The 17,681-nt window shown below is 41.6% G+C and overlaps 2 protein-coding genes across 2 annotated transcripts; both read left to right on the forward strand.

The window, feature by feature from the left end:
* The first annotated feature begins 3,053 nt into the window (after positions 1-3,053).
* LOC146654201 (zinc finger CCHC domain-containing protein 12-like) lies at positions 3,054-6,448 on the forward strand. The gene is made up of 2 exons (XM_085380227.1): positions 3,054-3,391; positions 4,019-6,448. Exon 2 carries the CDS (start codon positions 4,751-4,753, stop codon positions 6,446-6,448), a length of 1,698 nt encoding a protein of 565 aa, XP_085236353.1. The 5' UTR covers positions 3,054-3,391; positions 4,019-4,750.
* A 7,769-nt stretch (positions 6,449-14,217) lies between these two features.
* Positions 14,218-17,415, forward strand: LOC146654202 (extracellular calcium-sensing receptor-like). The gene is made up of 5 exons (XM_085379839.1): positions 14,218-14,487; positions 14,732-15,538; positions 15,633-15,860; positions 16,263-16,386; positions 16,517-17,415. The coding sequence occupies exons 1-5, from the start codon at positions 14,233-14,235 to the stop codon at positions 17,413-17,415; spliced, it is 2,313 nt and encodes a 770-aa protein (XP_085235965.1). The 5' UTR covers positions 14,218-14,232.
* Positions 17,416-17,681: the final 266 nt, after the last annotated feature.

Consider the following 17,681-nt stretch of genomic DNA (forward strand, 5'->3'; position numbering starts at 1 on the left):
ATAGTCTACAGTATAGACAATGCCTTCTGATTTGCAAACCTTTATCATGTACACATGAGTCAAAAAGCTTTGTCATTACAAAATAAAAATGCTTGAAAAAACACAGAAACCTGAACCTGATCCTGCAAATTGTTGGATTATTGCAGGGTCTTTTTACCTTATAATATAAAGCACCTTGAAGCAACTGTTATTGTGAATTGCTGTTATATAAATAAAATTAAATTGAATCAGTTCTGAACTGAGTTCTGTGTTTAATATGTTAAAAGTAATTTTTTCAAATATTGCAGTATGCACTTGTGAACCAGGCCTCTTTCTCAGGCATGACCTGTTCACACTCAACCTTTTAAAAACAATCACTCCTCAGCACTGATCAAGTTTGTTGGACATAGTACAGCCTCACTGACAGAAAAGTGCAAGGTACAGTGGGGCAAAAAAGTATTTAGTCAGCCACCGATTGTGCAAGTTCCCCCACTTAAAATGATGACAGAGGTTAGTAATTTGCACCAGAGGTACACTTCAACTGTGAGAGACAGAATGTGAAAAAAAAATCCATGAATTCACATGTAGGATTTGTAAAGAATTTATTCGTAAATTAGGGTGGAAAATAAGTATTTGGTCACCTCAAACAAGGAAAGTCTCTGGCTCTCACAGACCTGTAACGTCTTCTGTAAGAAGCTTTTCTGTCCCCCACTCGTTACCTGTATGAATGGCACCTGTTTGAACTCATCATCTGTATAAAAGACACCTGTCCACAGCCTCAAACAGTCAGACTCCAAACTCCGCCATGGCCAAGACCAAAGAGCTTTCGAAGGACACCAGGAAAAGTATTGTAGACCTGCACCAGACTGGGAAGAGTGAATCTACAATAGGCAAGCAGCTTGGTGTGAAAAAATCAACTGTGGGAGCAATCATCAGAAAATGGAAGACATACAAGACCACTGATAATCTCCCTCGATCTGGGGCTCCACGCAAGATCTCATCTCGTGGGGTCAAAATGATCATGAGAACGGTGAGCAAAGATCCCAGAACCACACGGGGGGACCTGGTGAATGACCTGCAGAGAGCTGGGACCAAAGTAACAAAGGTCACCATCAGTAACACACTACAACGGCAGGGAATCAAATCCCGCAGTGCCAGACGTGTTCCTCTGCTGAAGCCAGTGCATGTCCAGGCCCGTCTGAAGTTTGCCAGAGAGCACATGGATGATACAGCAGAGGATTGGGAGAATGTCATGTGGTCAGATGAAACCAAAGTAGAACTTTTTGGTATAAACTCAACTCGTCGTGTTTGGAGGAAGAAGAATACTGAGTTGCATCCCAAGAACACCATACCTACTGTGAAGCATGGGGGTGGAAACATCATGCTATGGGGCTGTTTTTCTGCCAAGGGGACAGGACGACTGATCCGTGTTAAGGACAGAATGAATGGGGCCATGTATCGTGAGATTTTGAGCCAAAACCTCCTTCCATCAGTGAGAACTTTGAAGATGAAACGAGGCTGGGTCTTCCAACATGACAATGATCCAAAACACACCGCCCGGGCAACAAAGGAGTGGCTCCGTAAGAAGCATTTGAAAGTCCTGGAGTGGCCTAGCCAGTCTCCAGACCTCAACCCCATAGAAAATCTGTGGCGGGAGTTGAAAGTCCGTGTTGCTCGGCGACAGCCCCAAAACATCACTGCTCTCGAGAAGATCTGCATGGAGGAATGGGCCAAAATACCAGCTACTGTGTGTGCAAACCTGGTAAAGACCTATAGTAAACGTTTGACCTCTGTTATTGCCAACAAAGGTTATGTTACAAAGTATTGAGTTGTATTTTTGTTATTGACCAAATACTTATTTTCCACCCTGATTTACGGATAAATTCTTTACAAATCCTACCATGTGGATTCATGGATTTTTTTTTTTCACATTCTGTCTCTCACAGTTGAAGTGTACCTCTGGTGCAAATTACTGACCTCTGTCATCATTTTAGGTGGGGGAACTTGCACAATAGGTGGCTGGCTAAATACTTTTTTGCCCCGCTGTATATCAGACAACAGTTTACGGACCATATTCAGTGTTAGTATTTATCATACAAGCCCAATTCTGAAAATATTGGGATATTGTACAAAATCTGTTTAAAATTTGTTTACGCTATTGTGGATAAAGTATGGGTTTCTACGATACCATCTCACACACATGTCCACACAGAGAGAAAAGAGAGAAAAAATGTCAGCCATAGACATCGCCACTATGATACCATGATGTCACCCATTAGTTTTGGACTGCATTTTAAAACCTCAAGATTAATGTGACTTCTGTGTTAATGCTATAATAATGCTAACATTTCACTCACCACTGCTGTCAGGACACCTGTCAGTCACAGTGGCTATGCAACTAACTACAGTATCTATGTGAACGAGTTACAATAAAGTCCAAAGATATCAACAATACATTTTGTACTCACTTATAAACATGATTTCAGTTGTAAAGCTCCTTGTGATTGCTTTTTTTCTCTAGCTGATTGCCACAGTCACCCACATTTTGAATCAAACGCACCAACCTGTTAGTAGTCATTTACCATGTACTCTCAGACATACAGCGAAACCTGAAAAAGTGTGATGCAGGCCAGAAATGTAGAATATTTGCCCTCAAAGTAAAGGTTGTGCTTCATAACTATAATCAACATGTTTCAAGAGGTAAAACTTTAAAGGTAAATGTTCTCTGTTTCTGGTTTATGGGGCGCCGTTTGTAAACTGAAGCATGCTGAAATTAACTACCAGCATGTCCAGAGATTTAGCTGGACATATGCTGCGGTGATTGTAAAGTGGACACTGCAGTTGCTTAGTGTGACTACTGCTGAACCTTTGGATGGCCAACAAAATGGCTCTTTCGATGTTTTCAGCTAAATCGCTGGACATGTTGGTAGGCAAGAAGTGAAGCAGCCCATGGCGGTTAGATGTGACTGTCAGGCAAGAGCAGACAAACAACCTGACCACTACCGGCACACTTTAGCGCCGGAGGTTTTTGTAAAGCTTTTATTTTGGTTTTCTGTTGACCTGTATGTAACCCATGTGAAATACAGGGCTGCAAAATCCCTTTTTGTAATCTAAGGCTATAGCCTGTTATTGTCACAAGGGGGCGCTGTGATGCAGTCTTGTGTTCTGACGACCTTGCGTCTAGTGCGCAGGAAGTATTACCTCTCTCTTCCTGTGAGATCTTCCCTCTGATGGCGGTCAAGTACGTGTCGGAGCGCATGGAAAAAGTATCTTGGTATGCAATACTGCAACCCGGTTAATGAGACCAGATTGTTTTACGTATAAATGCTAATAAGGTACTCTTTTATTAGGCCCCGAACTCTGACCACAAAGGGAATAACGTCTGTCAAGTTATTTGTGTCTGAAAATCCCGGTGAGTCACGTGCTTTCGTTAGCTACCTGTTAAGTTAGATAATGTATTTCACTAGCCGATTCAGCTCAGAAACCTTTGAACAAAAACCAATCGGGAGCTATGAGAATCTGGCGTGTTGTTTCACTTCTCCTGTTGTTCTTTACAGTGTGTTATAAGTGTTGAATGCTTTGAGCTAAACGATGCCGATGCTAGATGCGATGCTAGCTGCTAATAGCTGTTAGCCACCCCACCCCGCTGAAGCCATATTCCGATCGGGGAGGTATTCAAGTAGAAGCAATAGCTCTGTTTATATTAGAATGGTTATGTCTTAATAGATATGAGCATATTTCAAGTTTAATAGTATTTGCACTGAATTAAGTTACATTTGCTTGTAAGCCTTAAGGATGAATGTCGCTTTCATTGCTATGACTGTTTACATTACAGTTTAAGCTGCTGATGTTCTTTGTTGTGATGTAATTTTGATAAAATTGTTGATACTGGTACAAACAAGTTACTGTAACTCTTGTAACTTGGTAAAGCTAAAGGGAATGCCATTTGTGATTAATACATTTGGAAAAGAAGTTAATGAGCTCATGTTAAGAACACAAAATGGGAAAAGAAATTGATTGTTCTGCACTGTTTGTGTAGATTGGTTTTTTTGAACTACTAGAAGGATTCTGGAGAACCACTGACGGCGAGAACAGCCCAAATGAGATCCTGGATGATCGTGAAATGGTGTGGCCAGCCATGCGATCGGATTGTGGGATTTGCCTGAGAAACTGATTCAAGCAACCCTGGATTACAGATAAGCCCTATGCACTACTTTTCCTACCCGGATAATAGGGTTTGCACACTGACAATTCCCCTACAGTACACCTGTTTGGGTTTTCAACGACTTTAAAGGACAATTCAGACTGGACAATTCAAACTTCACAACAGGAACACTTTAATCTGTTTCATTCATTCCCAAGAGCTCTGATACTGTTCAGTATAAATCTTCCATTTAAATGTCTTTATTTTGTTTTGTTTTACATGTATTCACCTTTAAAATGCACTATTAGTGTGCAATTTGGGTTATTGTGTTGTATATGTATATAAATGGTACTGAGGCAATAAAGGTCCCAGTTATTCACTTCCAAGCCAACTCCTTTTGTGAGTCCCCAAAACAAAACCTCCTCCTGAACCTAGTAAGATGTCTAGGGTCTCTATTTGAAGTGAGAGTGTACTGGTCCTGAGTAGAGGCACTACACAAAACGTGGCGAGCCAGCCAGGAGGTTTAATTCCTTTTATTTTGGAAGTTGAGCAACTGGTGCTTTCATGCCTTTTGGGTCAAATCATTACAATTGTCCATGACATTCTGGGTTGGAGCAATAAGACAACATGGATGTAATCCAAAGTGAAGGTGTCAAAGTACCTAACTCTGTCCTAGTAGGAGGGTTAACAGGCGATGAGGTTGACAATGAGGTTATTGATTACTTAGGGCAGTTTGGTTCTATTGGAAGAGTAATCAAAGTAACTAGCACAGAGGCACAGTTTAAAAAAACAGCCATTGTGGAGTTCCAATCAGGTGAACCAGTCCAGTTCCTTAAGGATAGCTTGCCTTGCAAAAGACAAAGCCGTAACCCAAGTGTTGTCCATCATATCCAGCTTCTGTCTGCGCTGTATGCTGCAGACAGGGGTTCATGTTTAACCCATTCTTACCTAACTGAACTGAAAGGGCTTGCTAAACTGAGTGGTGCAGATTTTGAGAAGGTTTTACTAGATGAGCTGGCCAGAATGAAGAAGTCCACTGAGAGTGATCCCGCAGTTGGGCCAAATGTAACAGTGCCTAATCAGAATCTGCAGCTCACTAGTGACACAGACCAAGATGAACCAGCCATCATAGAGCATCAAAGTCCTCTTAAACTGGGCAGTGATTTAACCCACTTGCCTGAGCATGACTCTCACTCATCCTCTCCAAGTGTAGAAGTGACTCCCTCGCACAGAAAAACCACTATCTACTTACCACCTGAACAGCTCACTACACCTGAAGTACAGAGAGTAGTAGTTGAGCATGTCATTAAGAACAATGAAATGCCTTCTCAAGGTCATGCAAAGCTCAGGCCCTTCTCTGGGAAAACCCCTTGCTCTACTTTCGAAGCTGATTATGATACGTGGCGCAACAATGTTGAATTCCACCTCATAGATTGTACCATATCTGACAAACATATGTTAAGGAAAATAGTTGAGAGCCTTCTTCCACCAGCTGCTAACATTGTAAAGCACCTTGGTCCTAACGCTTCTCCCCATGACTATCTCAGCCTTCTTGACTCAGCATATGGTACTGTTGATGATGGGGATGAGCTTTTTGCCAAATTCCTGAGCACAAACCAGAACTCAGGTGAAAAGCCTTCTGCCTATTTACAGCGGTTGCAGATAACCCTGAGTAAAGTCATTAAAAGAGGTGGCATCACTACAAATGATTCAGATCGCCAACTGCTTAAACAGTTTTGTAGAGGTTGCTGGAACAACAGCTTGATCACAACCTTGCAGCTTGAGCAGAAGAAGGACAAGCCACCTTCATTTCCAGAGTTGCTCCTCATGCTACGTACTGAGGAGGACCGGCAAGCGGCAAAGTCCAGCCGAATGAAACAGCACTTAGGCATTTCTAAACCTAAGGCACATTTGAACTCCCTTGAAGTAGGAGAGTATGTCACTGATGATACAGACGTATCAGCTGTTAATGATAGGCTAGTGCCTTTTGATGCACATAAGTTAGAAAGGAAACTTGCAAAGCTACAAGCCCAAGTGGCTTCACTGAAAGCATCAGCTATTGACAGTTCAAGCCAGAACTCTGACAAGCCAAATAAGAAAACCAAACCTAAGTTCAAGATTCTTCCTAAAGAGAAATCTGACCCAAGTGAGACTAAGCCCACTAAGAAGCCACGCCCATGGTACTGCTTCAGGTGCGGCGAGGATGGTCATATTGCTCCCTCTTGCAGCAATGAACCAAACCCTGAACTAGTTGAAATGAAACGTAAGGAGTTCAACCAAAAACTACAAGTCTGGGAGGAACAGAATATGTCAGCTTTAAACTAAAATCAGTTTCTGGGGAGGGACTACCAGGAACTGAAAGTAATCATGAACGTCCCAAACCGGAACCTCAGAGCAAAGTATCTTCTCTCTCTCGTGCAGCACGACCCCAGATTAGGTTACCCAAGGGACTTGTAGGACAGAAATGTACAGCAAATGTTACCGTGTCGGGAGTCAATTGCAGTTGTCTCCTTGACACTGGGTCTCAAGTGACCACAGTGTCCGCTTCATTTTACAACACCAATCTTTCAGAACATCCCATTCAGCCTATCAGTGGCCTGGATGTTGAGGCTGCTAGTGGCCAAAATGTTCCTTACTTGGGATACATACCCATCAGCCTTAAGTTTCCAAAAAGCTTTATTGAAACTGAGCCTGAGGTTTCTAGCCTTGCTTTAGTAGTACCTGACTTACGCTCTAACTGTGACTTGCCTGTGCTGATTGGGACAAATGCACTTGATGTTCTGTACGACGAATATTGTCAAGGTAAAGATCCCAATGATTTGTCGTCGGTCTATGGCTACAGGCAGATCCTCCGTACACTCAAGGTCAGGAGAGAGATAAACCTAGCCGGAAACGATGGCTTTGTAACTCTTAAGGGCAAGGTGCAACACGTAGTACCAGCTCAAGGGAGGGTCCTCCTTGAAGGCTGTGTCAGATCCAGCAGTGCTGGTGAATGTGCCATTGTTGAACAGCCAACGACATCCACCTTACCAGGGGGAATTTTTGTGGAGTGCTGTCTTGTCACTTTGCCCAAGAAGCATCCTCATAGGTTACCTATATGGGTGAGAAATGAAACTGAGCATGACGTAACACTGCCTTCTAGATGTGTCATTGCAGAGCTCCATAGTCCTGCAAAGATATATGACGAATCACCCATTTCAACCAAAAATGATGACACTGTGAAATGTTGTAATGTTACTGCACAGCCAGTTGATGAACCTGCTCACCCAGATTTGACATTTGACTTTGGCAATTCTCCCCTCCCGCAGGAGTGGAAAGAGAGGGTTACCCAGCGTCTAAGTGCCTATGCTGATGTTTTTGCCCAGCATGATTTGGATCTTGGACATGTATCTAAAGTCACACATCACATAAACTTAAAGGACGAAGCACCCTTTAAGCAAAAGTCCAGGCCAATCCACCCAAATGATTATGAAGCTGTGAGGAAGCACTTGCAAGCACTCCTTGATGCAGGAGTAATCCGTGAATCAGAGTCCCCTTATGCTTCACCGATTGTGGTGGTTAAAAAGAAGAATGGAGAGGTCCGTCTTTGTATTGATTATCGTAAGCTCAATGCGTTAACAATACGAGATGCGTACGCACTTCCAAACCTTGAAGAGGCTTTCTCAGCCCTTGCTGGATCCAAATGGTTTTCAGTAATGGATCTCAAGTCTGGTTATTACCAGATTGAGATGGAGGAATGTGATAAGCCCAAGACAGCTTTTGTGTGCCCCTTGGGATTTTACGAGTTTAACCGTATGCCCCAGGGGATCACCAACGCTCCCAGCACCTTCCAGCGCTTAATGGAACGGTGTATGGGCAGCCTCAATCTGAAAGAAGTTCTGGTGTTCATAGATGACATCATCGTGTTCTCCAGCACTTTGGAGGAACATGAAACCAGGCTTCTACGTGTCCTTCAGCAACTGAGAGAATATGGGTTGAAACTTTCTCCCAAAAAATGCTCCTTCTTCCAAAGTTCTGTGCGATACCTAGGACACATCGTGTCTACCAAAGGTGTAGAGACCGATCCTGAGAAGGTCAGAGCTCTCAAAACCTGGCCAAGACCCCAGACGCTCAGTGACCTCAAGTCTTTCCTAGGCTTTGCAGGGTACTATCGACGGTTTGTGAAGGACTATTCAAAAATTGTCAAACCCCTGAATGATCTTACCAAAGGCTACCCACCATACAGGAAGGGCAGAAAGGTGACACCCGGTCCTAGCGGATACTTGAACCCTAAAGAGCCTCTTTCCAGCCGTTGGACACCTGCTTGTCAGGAAGCTTTTGAGGTAATCATAGAGAAACTGACATCAGCTCCAGTGCTTGGATATGCTAACCCAAAATTACCATACGTCCTCCATACTGATGCGAGCACCTCTGGGTTAGGGGCAGCCTTGTATCAAGAACAGGGTGGTGAAGTGAGGGTTATTGCCTACGCAAGTAGAGGACTTTCACCCAGTGAAAAGCGGTATCCAGCTCATAAACTGGAATTTCTTGCATTAAAGTGGTCCATTGTAGAGAAGTTCCAAGATTATCTCTACGGGAACACATTCACGGTTTTAACGGACAACAACCCATTGACCTATGTTTTGAAGTCAGCCAAGCTTGATGCTGCCAGCTATCGCTGGTTGGCCGCTCTCTCCACCTTCGACTTTAATATTAAGTATCGTGCTGGTAAGAGCAATCAAGATGCAGATGGCCTCTCTAGGCGGCCACATGATACTGTGGATGATGACTATGCTTCTCTTGAAGAAAAAGAGCGAATGAAACAATTCGCTTCCCATCATCTCTCTTCATCTCCCAACAGACAAGATGTGACAGCTGACACATTCAGTGTCTTGTGCCACCGTCATCTCTTAGGTGAATCTGACAATAGCCTACCTTCTATCACTTTGGTAGAGTCCCTTGCTCTACATACCGATGCGGTGCCAGACGTCTACGCAGATGATGGAACATTAGGTTGTTCTGTCATACCTACCTATAGTGAGGTAGAACTCCAACAGCATCAGAGGTCTGACCCAATTATTGGGTATGTGGTCAACATGTTAGAAAATGGAGGTGAAGCAAATTCCAATCCTAACTCTGCATCCTTAGAGCTTAAACTAATGCTCAAAGAGTGGAAACGTTTGGAACTGAAAAATGGTCTCCTCTACAGAACCCGCAAATCAGGTGAAAATGTCACCTTTCAGCTTGTCGTCCCTGAGTCTTTAAGGTCCACCATTCTCACTTGCCTTCATGACGACATGGGGCATATGGGTTTGGAAAGAACCCTCGACTTGGTTAGGTCAAGATTTTATTGGCCTAAAATGGCAACTGATGTAGAGAGAAAGATTAAGTCTTGCGGACGTTGTGTTAGAAGAAAGACTCTTCCTGAAAGAGCAGCACCTCTTGTGAGTATCCAAACAACCCGTCCCATGGAACTGGTATGCATGGACTATTTATCCTTGGAGCCTGACAGTCACAACACCAAAGACATTCTGGTCATAACTGATCATTTCACCAAATACGCTGTTGCTATGCCAACAAAAGACCAAAAGGCTACAACAGTTGCGAAGTGTCTTTGGGAGCAGTTTCTGGTGCATTATGGTTTTCCTGAGCGCCTGCTTAGTGATCAGGGCAGGGATTTTGAGTCACAACTCATTAAAGAGCTCTGTGCCCTAGCTGGTATCACGAAGGTGCGCACCAGTCCTTATCATCCACGGGGAAACCCAGTTGAACGGTTCAACCGAACTCTTCTTGGCATGTTAGGAACTCTACAAGACAAAGAGAAAACTCATTGGCGCGATTATGTGAAACCACTAACTCACGCCTATAATTGCACCAAGAACGAGACCACTGGGTTTAGCCCATACGAGTTAATGTTTGGTCGCCAGCCGAGGCTTCCCGTGGATATTGCATTCTGCCTGCCAGTTAAAGATGGCTCTCCTACATCTCACTCTCAGTATGTGAGAGCTCTGAAGGCTCGCCTTCAAGAGAGCTATCAGATCGCTGCCAAAAACTCTCAGAAGGTTGCTGAACGGAATAAACGCCGTTTTGACAAAACTGTCAGGGAGTCAACTTTGGAGAAAGGTGATCAAGTGCTAGTGCGGAACCTGCGACTTCGGAATAAACACAAACTTGCAGATAAGTGGGAGTCAACCATGTACAGAGTGGTGGAAAAGATGGTAGACCTACCTGTGTATGTTGTACAGCCTATGAATGGAGATGGTCCTATTCGAACTCTTCACAGGGATCTCTTACTCCCTTGTGGTGACTTATCTGAAGCTGAGGAAGTTGACCAGGTCAAGCCAAAGAGTTGCAGGCCAAGAACGAGGCGCAGTCAGCCTCTGTTACTGGAGGAGCAATCAGAATCTGAAGACGACTCACCTGTCTATCCTAGGCAGTCTTCTGTCATTCCTGGAAAGTTGGTTCAGGTGTTTGAAATCCCGAAGAGACGACAGCAAACCGGAAAAACAGTACCGGAGGGTAGTTGTATACCAGCTACGCCAGCAGACTGTGTAAACCCTCAGCCTCAGAATGAGCCTTGCAGAGGCAGCTCCCCTTTGCTGCCTGCAGAGCCTGTAGGGGTACCTCCTGAAGTAGCTGAAGGAGAGGAGCCAGATGTTGTGGCTGAGCAACACCCTACTGAAGACGATGTAACTTTACCAACTATGACTAATCAAAAATCAGCTGTGGCCGAAGACAGCATTGATGTACCGTCCATTGATGTAGAGGCTCCTATAGCTACGGAAACCATTGATCTGAACCCACAAACCCCTGAGGTAGCTCTGGAGCATAAGGAAACTGTTGACAGTGGAGAAAAAAATGACCATGTTCGTAAGTCAGAAAGGACACGTCGACCACCAAGGCGCTTCCATTATCCTGAGTTGGGAAATCCCTTAATTTCCTTTGCGCAGAGCCTCATAGAGAGCTTTAACCAAGCACTTTATACAATAGGTGACTATGAGAGTTCATCTGTAGACCACAGCGTGACGCATGAAGGGGCTCATGCTGGGTCAAAGGGGGAGGGTGTAACCCATGTGAAATACAGGGCTGCAAAATCCCTTTTTGTAATCTAAGGCTATAGCCTGTTATTGTCACAAGGGGGCGCTGTGATGCAGTCTTGTGTTCTGACGACCTTGCGTCTAGTGCGCAGGAAGTATTACCTCTCTCTTCCTGTGAGATCTTCCCTCTGATGGCGGTCAAGTACGTGTCGGAGCGCATGGAAAAAGTATCTTGGTATGCAATACTGCAACCCGGTTAATGAGACCAGATTGTTTTACGCATAAATGCTAATAAGGTACTCTTTTATTAGGCCCCGAACTCTGACCACAAAGGGAATAACGTCTGTCAAGTTATTTGTGTCTGAAAATCCCGGTGAGTCACGTGCTTTCGTTAGCTACCTGTTAAGTTAGATAATGTATTTCACTAGCCGATTCAGCTCAGAAACCTTTGAACAAAAACCAATCGGGAGCTATGAGAATCTGGCGTGTTGTTTCACTTCTCCTGTTGTTCTTTACAGTGTGTTATAAGTGTTGAATGCTTTGAGCTAAACGATGCCGATGCTAGATGCGATGCTAGCTGCTAATAGCTGTTAGCCACCCCACCCCGCTGAAGCCATATTCCGATCGGGGAGGTATTCAAGTAGAAGCAATAGCTCTGTTTATATTAGAATGGTTATGTCTTAATAGATATGAGCATATTTCAAGTTTAATAGTATTTGCACTGAATTAAGTTACATTTGCTTGTAAGCCTTAAGGATGAATGTCGCTTTCATTGCTATGACTGTTTACATTACAGTTTAAGCTGCTGATGTTCTTTGTTGTGATGTAATTTTGATAAAATTGTTGATACTGGTACAAACAAGTTACTGTAACTCTTGTAACTTGGTAAAGCTAAAGGGAATGCCATTTGTGATTAATACATTTGGAAAAGAAGTTAATGAGCTCATGTTAAGAACACAAAATGGGAAAAGAAATTGATTGTTCTGCACTGTTTGTGTAGATTGGTTTTTTTGAACTACTAGAAGGATTCTGGAGAACCACTGACGGCGAGAACAGCCCAAATGAGATCCTGGATGATCGTGAAATGGTGTGGCCAGCCATGCGATCGGATTGTGGGATTTGCCTGAGAAACTGATTCAAGCAACCCTGGATTACAGATAAGCCCTATGCACTACTTTTCCTACCCGGATAATAGGGTTTGCACACTGACAATTCCCCTACAGTACACCTGTTTGGGTTTTCAACGACTTTAAAGGACAATTCAGACTGGACAATTCAAACTTCACAACAGGAACACTTTAATCTGTTTCATTCATTCCCAAGAGCTCTGATACTGTTCAGTATAAATCTTCCATTTAAATGTCTTTATTTTGTTTTGTTTTACATGTATTCACCTTTAAAATGCACTATTAGTGTGCAATTTGGGTTATTGTGTTGTATATGTATATAAATGGTACTGAGGCAATAAAGGTCCCAGTTATTCACTTCCAAGCCAACTCCTTTTGTGAGTCCCCAAAACAAAACCTCCTCCTGAACCTAGTAAGATGTCTAGGGTCTCTATTTGAAGTGAGAGTGTACTGGTCCTGAGTAGAGGCGCTACATGTACAATAAATTTGCATGTTAGCTAAATATTTAGTTTCCCGTAACATTTAGATTTAACATTTAAATTTAAATACAATATTTAGATTTAGTATTTAACATGTAGATTTAACATTTAAAATTGTGTTTTAAATATAAAAAGTTACAAATGTTTTAGTAAATGTTGTAAAAGTGACTCGAAAAAACATGTTTTTGTAAGGTTTTAAGCTATATGTGGAAAAATTTTGCCGTTAATTTCAGCATGTTTCAGTTTACAAACGACGCCCCATACTGGTTTGCTTCACCCTTTTCCCAGTGTAACTAGAGCTTGGCAAGTCACTTGCTTATCTTTATCGTTCATACTAACTTTCAAATGTGGGAACTAGCCAGCCATAGCTACGTATGCTGCAGTGCCATAACGGTTTGTGACCAGTTTCATGACTGCTAGCAATCTCCAGTAACTACTCATGAATTTCAGATTTCACTAGCAACTTTTGGTTGCCAGTGGGTTACTAATCAGTCTATATAAGTGTGTGAGTGTGTGAGTGTGTTTACAAAACAAATATTTACATATATGTCTTGTTTAGAGTCTTTATTTAGTTACCACAAAGGTTATGGAATGTTGCCACCTAAAATATCTTAAATAGAAGTTTGACAGCTGTTTAAGTATTAAGTATTTATTTTAAATTGTGTTGATTTTATCACACTGCCAAATAGTTCCTGTTTTGAACCATCAATTAATAAAGAAAACTGTGCAGCTGAATTAGAATATCTAGCTCTGTGTGTGTTGAGTTGTATGGTCCCACGTGGAGTCTTGTGTCATTCAAAAATTTAATGTTTTTAAATTATTAAATCGTTTCAATTACCACTATTATAACAATTTACATAATTTACAAAACAATTTACACTATTATTATATCAAATGTTTCCAAAGAAGACAGCTTAAAATATATGCATTTTCTGGTAAGGGTGACTCAAAAAAAAAAAGCTGTCTCCCATAAAAATCGCAAAACAGTGTGACAATGTATGTCATACTGTGATATGATAGGAGGACCTCAGGCTTCATCAATTATAGCTCTATAAAGCTCTGCCCATTAAAGAATACACATGCTTGGTCAGTAATATCAAAACAGAGTACAGGGCTGTACATGCATGAGTGTGGTTGTCTGTAAAAGATGTATGACTGCACATTCAGAGTGTTATTTTGGGGTTTATTTATGGGAGTCTGCAGAGCAGAGGAAAATACTGTTCTCTGTGAAATGCTGGGAAGTCCAGAGGTTCCTCTTTTGACTAAGAAAGGGGATATTACTATTGGAGGAGCTTTTTCTATCCATAGCCAAATCTCAAAGCCTTCGTTCTCCCTGACTCATACTCCAGAAACTCTCACATGCTCCAGGTTTGTCTTTTTTCCCTTTGCAGGGTTCATGACTTGAAGAGCTTTACATTACACTTTTTAAAACACTTTTTTTTACTCTTTTCAGGATAAATTTGAGAGAATTTCGTTTTGCCCAAACAATGATTTTTGCAGTAGAAGAGATCAACAATAGCAGCACTTTACTGCCTAATATTTCAGTTGGTTATAAGATATTTGACAGCTGTGGTTCAACACTGCCTTCAACACGTGCAGTGATGGGTTTACTAAATGGACAGGAAAGGACAGCAGAGAAAACCTGCAGCAGTCATTCATCTGTTCATGTCATCATTGGAGCTTCTGAGTCTTCCTCAACCATTGTGATGCTACAAATTTGTGGGACCTTCCAAATACCAGTAGTAAGTATTTATAATATTTGTGTCAATTTTTTATAATGTGACTCTCTCCAAAAATTGAAGTTTAGTAACTTTTTTGGTCACTTACAGGTTTATGTGAATCTTAGATTTAAGGCTTCCAAGCTTTACATTAAATTTAGTTACAAGCCAGAAACAACATTTTGTTTTGTCTCTGAAGACCCAACTGTAAATCTCTTCCCACTTACTTGTCAATTTGTTTTTGTTTTTCTCTTTTACTTCATTTCAGATCAGCCATTTTGCCACATGTGCTTGTCTGAGTAACAGAAAGGATTACCCTTCATTCTTCAGAACCATCCCCAGTGATTACTATCAGAGCAGGGCCCTGGCAAAACTGGTAAAATATTTTGGATGGACATGGGTTGGGGCAGTCAGAAGTGACAATGATTATGGCAACAATGGGATGGCAACTTTTATCACAGCAGCAAGTCAGGAAGGGGTTTGTGTTGAATATTCAGAGGCCATTTCAAGGACTGACTCTAGTGAGGAGGTTGCAAGGGTGATTGAAGTGATTCGTAGTGGCAGTGCAAGAGTTTTGATTGCCTTTCTTGCCCAGGGTGAGATGGACATTTTGCTGGAGGAAGCTCTGAAGCAGAACTTGACTGGGTTGCAGTGGGTGGGCAGTGAATCGTGGATAACAGCAAGTCATTTGACTACTAAGAGGTACTCTGGCATACTGACAGGGTCTCTGGGCTTCACTATCAAAAAGGCAAAGATTGCAGGCCTGCGAGAATTTCTTTTACAGGTTAACCCAAGTCAGGATCCTCAGAATAGTGTGCTAAGAGAGTTCTGGGAAACGGTTTTTGGCTGCAGTTTTCAATCCAGGCTGCCTGGTCAGATTCAGTGCTCTGGCTCTGAGAAGTTAGAGGACATAAACAGTCCTTTTACGGATGTATCACAACTAAGGATATCTAACAATGTGTACAAGGCTGTGTATGCCATAGCTCATGCTATGCATAACTTGTTAAATTGTGGTCAAAGTGCTAAAGCCATGAATCAGTCATGTATATGGAAGGATCATTTAGAGCCAAAAAAGGTAAGACATTACCTTACAAAATCGTAGAAAAAGTATTTATTTGATCTAGAATTCTATATATGCTAAGTTACCAACCCTCGTTTTGGATTGGTAGATTGTGAAACACCTCCAAGATGTCAATTTCACTCTTCAGTCGGGAGAAAGAGTATATTTTGATGAAAATGGAGACCCTTCAGCAATGTATGAACTTGTGAACTGGCAGAGAAACCAAGCAGGAGATATAATTTTTGTGGCTGTAGGGAGCTATGATGCTTCACTACCAAATGAAAGTCAGCTTGCCGTGAATGGAATCAATATAACATGGGTTTCTGAATCCCGAATGGTAAGTCTATTTGAGAGCAAGGAATATTTATTTAATACTTATTTTGCAGGTTGATTAAAATTAAAATTTTATTAATAAAAACTGTCATTCAGAAAGTTTTTTAATATTGAACTTTAGCAAATAAAAACAATCTCTCCCACATACACAGATATGTATAATCCTTAATTTTCAATGTTAATTTTCAATAACAATGTTAACATAACAGCTTCAGAACTATTTTTATGTTAATTTTCCCCTCTGATGCAGAATAATGAGTAAAATAATGGTCTGAAGGTTAAATGCATGTTTGTATGTTTTTCTTTCTTCAATATTATTAATGTGAAATAAATTGAACAATCTAAATTCAGTATGTGGATTACAAGAGGAACAAACTGTGACCTTTGAGTTGTGGTGTTGTTACAGAAGCCATTGTCTGTCTGCAGTGAGAGCTGTCTGCCAGGTTTCCGCCAGGCTGCAATTAAAGGCAAACCCATCTGCTGTTTTTCCTGTATTGCCTGTGCTGCTGGAGAGATTAGCAACTCAAACAGTGTGTAGAAAATTTCCTGTCATTTTTACTATGTAAAAAAGTGTTAATAAGTTGATACATTACTAGGAAGTGTTTATTTCAGTATTAGGTGTATCAAAATACTTTTTTATGTTTGACACTTTCTACTCAGATTCTGCAGTGTGTTTACTATGTCCGCTGGAGTGCTGGTCGGATGAAGATCGCAGCCACTGTGTTCCAAAGGTGATTGAGTTCCTGTCTTTTGGAGAAACTATGGGGGGCCTACTCGCCGCTTTCTCATTGTTTGGAGCAAGTTTAACATTGGCAGTGTCATGTGTTTTCTTTCGGTTTCGTCACACACCTCTTGTCAAAGCCAGTAATTCTGAACTGAGCTTCCTGCTGCTCTTCTCCTTAACTCTGTGTTTCTTGTGTTCTCTGACCTTCATTGGCCAGCCTACTGAGTGGTCATGCATGCTACGCCACACAGCTTTTGGCGCAAGCTTTGCCTTGTGTATGTCATGCATTTTGGCTAAAACTATAACAGTGGTGATTGCCTTTAAGGCTACAAGGCCAGCAAAAACAGTTCCTCAGTGTTCTGCTGCACTTCAGAGAACAAGTGTGCTCAGCTTTACTTTACTCCAGCTGCTGATTTGTGTGCTGTGGTTAATTTTTGCTCCACCATTCCCCTACAAAAACACAGTCCATGCCACTGAAAAGATTATACTAGAGTGTAATTTAGGTTCACCTTTAGGATTCTGGGCTGTTTTAGGATATATAGGACTTCTCAGTTTGCTATGCTTTATCCTTGCTTTTCTGTCTCGAAAGCTGCCTGATAATTTTAATGAGGCCAAATTCATCACCTTCAGTATGTTGATATTCTGTGCAGTCTGGGTCACTTTTATCCCAGCATATGTCAGTTCTCCTGGTAAATTTACTGTAGCTGTAGAGATATTTGCTATTCTGGCCTCAAGCTTTGGGTTATTTTTCAGTATATTTGCTCCAAAATGTTATATTTTATTAGTGAAACCCGAAAGAAATACAAAAAGACATATGATGGGGAGAAACCATTAAAAAATAATAAATGCACGAGGGTTTGCTTACTCAATCTTTAAGATTTGTTTATTTTAATTTGTATACAATCATTGATCAATTTATTACTTTATATATTGGTCCTGGAAACCAGTAATTCAAATATGTATTGCATTTGTTTATGTTTTACTCTTTAGTACGATGTTAAAATGTGAACCACAGATGGAATATGTAATAAACAATAATAACTTAGTATAAAGAGTGGTTATGTTGAATGAAAAGATATTACTTTCGTAGGAGGCCCTCTA

This window comes from Rhamphochromis longiceps, linkage group LG14, assembly GCF_057381845.1.
Source record: "Rhamphochromis longiceps isolate RC_006_pf linkage group LG14, R_longiceps_female_GT1.1, whole genome shotgun sequence".
NCBI classification, from domain to species: Eukaryota; Metazoa; Chordata; class Actinopteri; order Cichliformes; family Cichlidae; genus Rhamphochromis; species Rhamphochromis longiceps.